The 7,935-nt window shown below is 41.9% G+C and overlaps 1 protein-coding gene across 1 annotated transcript; it reads right to left on the bottom strand. All coding sequences in view use genetic code 11, as the record gives it.

The window, feature by feature from the left end:
- Window positions 1–5,619: 5,619 nt before the first annotated feature.
- Window positions 5,620–7,576, bottom strand: EGR_10714 (hypothetical protein; the record flags this gene model as incomplete). Its single annotated transcript, XM_024499963.1, has 2 exons — window positions 5,620–5,899; window positions 7,368–7,576. The coding sequence occupies 2 exons, from the start codon at window positions 7,574–7,576 to the stop codon at window positions 5,620–5,622; spliced, it is 489 nt and encodes a 162-aa protein (XP_024345623.1).
- Between the last annotated feature and the right edge of the window lie 359 nt (window positions 7,577–7,935).

Here is a 7,935-nt window from a genome sequence, read left to right as displayed (position 1 = left end):
TGATGTGGATAGTGGTGGAGGAGTGACAAAGAGTCAAGAATGGCTTATGAAGATTCAGGTATCACTTTTTCAGATGCCCTAATTAGTCGCCACGAGAACAATTGCCTTTACCATTTCTCGATCTTAAGGGGCATCTGCGCATTGAAATAAATATCGCGCTATCTGTGGGGGCTTCAGCAAGCATCCTATGCCCTATAATGTTACCTGACTGGAAGGCTGAGGAGATGAAGAGTGCCTTCCAAGCAGGGTCGCCGTTACTTTTGCCACGAAGGCATTCCACCTCAGATCCACACAGCCAGATCAGTCAGCAGTGTACAGCAAGGAGAGTAGTGAAGCAGTAGTCTTTCACCCAAGTGAATTGCAAAGTCTTGGCAGACAGGAAATCTCACACGTTACCGGTGTTACTGTTAGGTCTTCAAAGTCGTATGCGGTGGTCTAAGCTGAAGCAGTTAATGTTCACTTAGATGTGATGAATCCTCGGCTCAACTGTGGAGGTGTCATTCACCATCTCTACCACACATCCTAACCTCTTCACCACTTTGTCATCATTAGATTGAAGGCGAATTAATAAAAGTGCTATTGGAAAATTTGATTGGCTGCCAACCAATTACTTTAGCTGCGCAGAGTTCCGACGTAGCAGCTGTCGACACCTAAATTAAAACAGGTAAATATGAATGACAACGTATCTGTAGCCCGCATATAAGCGAGCTGCCAAACTTATTGGGGATGCATGATGAATTCTGGGTCACCTTCCCATCAGCGGACTTCTCTCTTGCTAGCAATTCGCTCTAACTCGCTTTTCCAGAAGTGCAAGTCAGACCGATGACAATGGGACGAATGTCTGGTTTGTGCCAACACAGTGACATGATAGTATGGGCAACATTTCCGGATGTGCCGTTTTTCTCCCCTAACGGCAAGTCCCGGTTACTCAGGCGCTTTTCTACACCTATCACACGTTCTGTCAATTCTACCCTGTCTCATAGGTGCGTTTTGTGATCTGGTACCTGTGTGCGGGTGGGTATGTCAGGACTCCTGCCGTAGTACCGACGCGTTTGGGTTAGCTGAAGTGTTAGGTGAAGTAAAGTGAGGTGAAATCTATTTTGTCCATATGCTTGGAAAGCTATTAATTCGACATCCCGCTGGTCAGCACCAAGAGGTACATACACTGCTTCACTAATCGCCGTCGATAAAACGCGTAGTGTTTGAACCCCCGGGGAAACTGACCGTGACTCGTGTATGAACAGCAGCTAGTGTAATCTGCCTGCCTAAAGCAATAAAATCGGAAATTGAGTGAAGAAAATTTGCTGGGAAACAACCAAGAGGCAACCACTCATTTTTGCTAAAGCGGTTACTAAATCCTCGCTCAGACTGACTGTGAAAGGTTATTTGAGAGATAGTGCCGAATCAAAGAGCTTTGCAGTCTTTTCATAGACGAAAAATGGAATAGGGGATGAAGCGCTAGACTGGCATTTTTCCATTTTTTCTTGATGACTACATTAGCTAGCTTTCCCCGTTTGGTAAAAATAATGCCGCACTTGGAACTTTTAGAAGGCAGAAAAAAAGAGAAGTAAGTCTTTTCACTCCAAACGACTCGAAGGTCACTAAGATTTCACTTGGTCTTTGCAGCAAATATCGTTTTCCTAGTGTGTGAGAACCCAATAGTTGTGATTGTTAAATTGTGTGCATACAGGCACCGCTTTTATAATGCCCGATGTCGTTTGTCTTTTAAGGATTTCCTTTGCATAGTTATTCAGAATCCATTTCATTCAAACCCGATAAGGGCCAATCTTTTCTCAGAAGATATCATCACTTTACCAAGAAACACTACATTCCCATTTTCCAGTGTTCGAATCCCTAGGTATAGAAATAGTCGAAAAGAAGAGGAAAAAGAGTAAATATATACCTACAAGTTAAGAGAGATAGCATGGTAACTGATCCAATGAGTAGCCACAGCAAACCACTGAATTTGTATCAAATAGTAACATTAAGTAAAGAACCTATTGAAAAATGCTTAAGTGGGTTACCAAGTGAAGTGTAGGCTACATACATGTTTTTGCACAATCTCTTCCACCGAATATGTGCACTTGCAGATGATCTATCAACAAATCTTTCTACTCCACAATATGGCACTGATATTTTCAGTTAATTCGCTATAACTGAGCTCAAAAATGATAAATGCATATAAACTTGGGTATAGCAGAAATTGCTGGTAAGAGCACCTACTTCCTCTGTTGAATCAGAAAAACTTTGTCACTTGTGAAAGTGATTGAGTGATCAAGGGTTGACAGAGAGGTGGAGGCAAATATGAATGGTAGGGCTTTGCACCATCCAAGTTTTTAATTAGTCTACAAATATAGATTGTTGCCTCTGTCGTTTCCTAACCTTGAGGGATCAGTGGGTTAAATTATTATCAATCAGTCTCTATGAACCGCAACAACCTCCATATTGGGTGTAATGCGTCCGCATTTGAAGATTTAGGGGAGGAAGAAGTCAAGATTAATTACAATCCGCATTGTCTCTTCCAGGACAGCTTTACCTTTTAGTTCCACACAGCCAGGTCTTTAAGGAGGTGCATACTAGGGTGAGTGATGCAGCAATAGATTTACATTTCCTTGACTAGGGAAGGCGTGTCAGCAGATAAAATCTACCTTATTCATATGCTTAGGAAACTGTCAAACTGACTTGTCACTGATCATCACTAAGAGGACCACAGACTACTCTACCAATCGTCACCTGTAGGATAAGGATTATTTTACCCTCTAATAGTCGATCCTGCACTGCCTCCTAAATACTGCAGGTGGGATCCGCCTGACTAAGAGGAGAGAACGCAAATATGAGTTGAAACAGTAACCTAAGGAACATCCTCAAAGAGGTGTTTGACAAAGAGCGGACTCGCAAGTCGGGGTAGGCAATGAGAACAGTGGTGCTAAAATGGTAGCATTTTGCAACAGTCACTCAGGCAAAGAAGAACGGGGGAAAGGACAAGAAGTGGGGTATTAGAAGCGAAAGTGGGAGGGTGGAAGGAAGGGTGGTGGTTTTGGAGTCAAGATATCTTAGTAACGCCAAACATATTACAATTTTATTTGTGTTGGTGATAAAGCATCCAAATAAGTAACGCTGAGACGCGTTTTCAGTCTCCTCATTCACTTCAACCTTCTTCCCTCTCTCTTGTCACTTGGATATTTTGCCCGTTTTCCCTGACGATTGCACAAACCAATTTCTTTCTTTGAAAGTGGGTGCTAAGTGTGAAGGTTTTTTGATAGCAGAGATTGGGAGAGGCATTTGCTGTAAAGGACTCGAGATCGGTTGTGAGGTCACTTGATTGATAAGTCCATTTGTCGCACTCCTCATCGGTGACGACCCATTAGCTGAGATGCCTGAATATGGACATGTTACCACCGGAACCGTGATGCCTGATATCGGTTGACAGCTGATAGCTTGGCTGCTTAGGATGTCCCTAGTACAGCTACAGGATGGCCACTCCACTTAGACTACAACGTCCCTCTCCTGGTAGAATCCATCACCCTACCAAGAAACCGTTTAGGCGGCCCACGGTTTATTTGCCAATTGTGTGGTACTCAAACGACTTGATATAGACCAAGCTGACAAGCGAAGAAGCAAAGAAAAAATATACTTGAATTAAGAGAGACAGAATGGCTACTGATACAAGGGACAGCATCCGCAAGCCAATAAATCTGTCTCAAGATGTTGTTAGCAAAAAAACTGCATTACCTAAGCTACTCATTGAATAGACGTTACTAAATTACCAAATTGAGTGTAAATATATGCGCGTGCGTATAAATCAAATTCTCAAAGAAGGAGTCGGTTTCTTTTAGAAATGCGTATGAAGAAGACCTTATTTTATGCACAAATTATAGATTCCTGTTGAAATTGGTGCTTCGAGGTAGTGCCATTGTTTGAATATTAGAGAAAGTGCAGAAAACACTACCGCAACAACATCTTGCAAAACGAGTGCCAACGAATGGAAGGCATCATCCTTGCCCCCAAATGCAACTGAGACTAAAAAGTTGCAGTGTCTACACTTCATTCTTTAATTCTTTTCCTCGAAATGAACACCTGCAAAGCCGACCAGCCTCTCTTTTCCAATGAATGGCTCAGGTTCTTTTATTTGTTGCTACTGCTTCTGGTTCTTCGTACCATCTCATTCGCTCCTCTGCCTTATTCGTCTCTCTTCCTAACCTTCTAGGAGCTGAGCCTCAACTAACACCTGCCACGAAAACTTTCACTTTAAATAATGTATGAGTCCAAGACTTTTGGAAGGCCTCTTGATAAATCTTTAGGCAGAGTTGCTTAAAATGAGCTCAGCAATGACAGTTGAATGTAATTGTGGACAATAGCAGAAATTTCTCTTTCCGAATCATCTCTTATATCTGTCAACAGTGCAGAAAGATTCCGTTTCTTATTGTGAACAGAACTTATGTTGCAAATACATTCATGTGAGGTGTAAAAAATAAGTTTTTTTTAAAAATATTCTTAGGAGAAAGGCAAGTACAGATCACAGCAATAGTTCTGTGGTGTTAGGATAGCAAGGTTGACGAAAAAAATAAAACCGCCTAGAGATATTGCATTTTGCAGGATTTCTAAAAGACAGACAACTTTTCGACAAATTGTATAATAATAGACTTAGTGAGTTGTGCTATTTCATTCAATTTTAGAGGGAATGCGGTAAAAAACAAGACGGAGTTGTTGCTGAATCCTGATCGGTAATTTCGTGGTGCGGGTTTGAAATTAGCTTGATTCGGACTCTTAGTGGAGGTGTTTGTGGTTCCTTAGGCCATGCAAACTGAATTATTTGCATGGGTAAAGACATTCAAGATTGTCAATTTCAACGGAATGTGAATTTTACTGCCAGTTTGTGGACGAGTACATAGCGCGCAATTTGAGAAAGGCTTTTTAAAGGAGATGAAAATGGTCTAAGACTAGAGGGGTGAATCAAACGCCACTATTTGATTGCCGCATATGCAGGATCACTTAGGAGCTAAACAATTAGAGAAAATGGAGTCTAGGAGAAAGGTTCCTACCTACACTCAAAGATATCCAGATAGTCATCAAAGTCAACGAATGGCGACTATGTTTGACACAAAAAAGTGAACCGGAAGCCTATTTCCAAGGAGCAATTATTGAAAATTGGATCAGTATGGCCACCTTTCACTCATAGTCGCTGCGAGAAGTCAAAATGCAAATGTGGTGACTGTGTTCATCTCTGCAGGTGAATAGTATTTTCTTCACAGTTTGACCTCCATATCTATATCCCCTGATTGAGGCACTACGACTTGACGGTAATTGCAAAATCAAACATCACGAATTCCTAAATATTTTGTCCGCTGTTACCTAACAGACCTCATCATTTAGGCTGCTGGAGGTTGCACAGGTGAGTGAGCAAGTAGAAGGTTCGACTAATGAAGCCATCTATGTAGAGATATTACATCTATGCGAAAGTGACTAGTGGTGACATTCGACCTAGCAATAGCCACATGTTTATCTGCCTCGTGTTATGCAGTGCATGATCACTGCGGTGACAATATCATGTGACATCTGCTGTGAGTAAAACTGTCACAAGTAAAGGTTAAACTGAGCAAGGTAGTCCAAAACCCCACACTAGCTACATGCCGTGTAAGATGCGAGGGTAAGGGCCGATCCACTATCACAGCACAATTCGGGTGTCGTGGAGGCATCTTTCCAGATCAGATATCTCACCACATCAATGTGCTGGAAGAACATGGCATTCATTAGGGGCAGCTTGTTAGGGTAATTGACGGCATCCACGAGGATTCTATGCTGCACAATCAGACGTACACAGTTTATGCTGTCTACCTTAGGCTCTGATTGAAGTGCCGTGTTGTCATATGCATCGGTGACAGTAACAGATGCACCGTGCCTGAGGATGGCACATATTGCCCCATCAGAACAACACGTGGTGTCCTTTACATGGAGTCACATCCGGATTAATCTATTATGCAGACAGAAAAGGTAGAGCATACATACAAAATAAATACGGCAGTTATGCACTTCCCCATTGGTCGAAATTTTCTTATTTTTCCTTTCAATGAGGAAGTTGACAAGAACAGACTGACCCTGAGACTTGTTGCCTCTGCAATACACTGCATTTATCATTTAGCTATTCTGCGAGACAAGTTGGCGAAGGATGTGGAATAACTACTGAAAACTAAAACGATTTGTGGTATTTGTCTACCTTCAAGTACGTCCAAAATACGGATGATTTTAGTTCTCTCCTGCTTACTTTTGAAAGACAGAAGTGTGGGCACAAGTAGTAAAAGCGAGGAGGGTGAATTAAAACCCTATTGAAATAGCGATTTGAGGGCGGCAGGATTGCTGGATACGGCGGCTTCTGCCATTGCGCTCTGGTAGGAGGACCACAATTATTCAACAATTAGAAAGCAGGAAGTTCCATCAAAGGCATTAAGTTTGGCGCACCCTTAGCAACTGGCAACGATGCAAAATTGCTCACTTTATCACTTCCATGCATCCCAGGACGATTCATGCTGTCGAAATGAGGCTCTGAATTGTTAATAAGACCTGCTTTTGCCTGAGCTGCAATAACGAATGTGGACTTTTATACCGAAATAAATTTCTTTTATTGGATTAATAAATATTGCTACAACTTTTCAAAATGAAAGAATATTTAGCGTGGGCAGACTCGTGTCGTGTGGTAGATGATTACCAATTCCCTGTTTAGACTTGCTGGTCAAACCTTTGGCTTTAGATAGTCAACCACCAAATTAGTGTTCTATTTTGAACATCATTACTTTTCGCATGATGCAATGGTCCTCCGGTTGTTCGATTCTGAAAACAACCCTCTAATCAAGGTTTAAAATTTACGGTCTTTTGGTGCACAACTGTTCTTTCTATTTAAACAATGGAAAGCAATATTTAAATGTTGGAAAATTTGATAGAATGGTTTGGAAATTAGGAATGGAGGCCTGGATGACTATGATGCACTCCTAGTTTTCTAAGGTTGAGACAATTCAAGTGATTCGGGAAACAAGGTGCATAATAATCAACATTTATTGACACAAAGTAGAAATTAAATGACCTCAAAGTGTCAAAAGTGGTTGGTAATCACACCGTTGACAGGTAGGGAACGCAGTGACTCGGAATTGGTGCCAAAGGATCAGAATACCCCATCAGTATCCGGTACAAATTAATTTTTTCCTCCATGGAGATGAATTCTCCCTTTCTATTTCGTAATTAAGGTGCCATACTGTCCTCAACCTTTTCACCTACTTAGTTTCCACCCATCGATGCTAAGCTTACAAAGGTTGCTTACAACTTAAAACAACTGCTTGATAGCAACGGCGCACTGCAACATGATTAAGCGTGCTTACTGTGTTGCCAAAAGTTCCCGCCACGTTTGAGCGTAGGAGTCCACACCTTCGATTGGTTCACCGATAAGATGTGACGGTGATGAGATGTAATTTTGAGGACATATTTTGCTATAAGATGCAAAGAATTGCCTCTTTGTAATCTGACAGTGTACGCAGCGTTTTCTTCGTGGACGAGTCAGGCGGTGGCACCCACAGTTTGCAGGGTCCATTAAGCTGGCTGGACTCAGGACTACCTGAAATGTGCCTAATAGTAAAAGAGCATTTGGTGAGTGAATACGTGAGCGGGTGAGTGGATGACACCTACATTGCCTTAATTAGGAAAAGACTGTTGCATATTCCGTTCCAACCCACCCTACTCCATCACACTAGGCACACGACTACCCAAAGGTGAGCTGAGTCCGCATGCGACTACTGTAGTGGAGGTGAGGAGTAAGGAGAGGGAATTTGGGATGGGACGGAACATTGATCCCATTCACACCTTTTATTGTGTCTTTACTGATCTTAAGGCTGCCATTAATTACTAGCACATTTAAAAGATCATCATGCAATTAATTAGTGAACAGTCCTT

The sequence above is a fragment of the Echinococcus granulosus genome, assembly GCF_000524195.1.
Source record: "Echinococcus granulosus chromosome Unknown EG_S00257, whole genome shotgun sequence".
Taxonomy (NCBI): domain Eukaryota; kingdom Metazoa; phylum Platyhelminthes; class Cestoda; order Cyclophyllidea; family Taeniidae; genus Echinococcus; species Echinococcus granulosus.
This window is presented reverse-complemented; position numbering and strand designations above follow the sequence as displayed.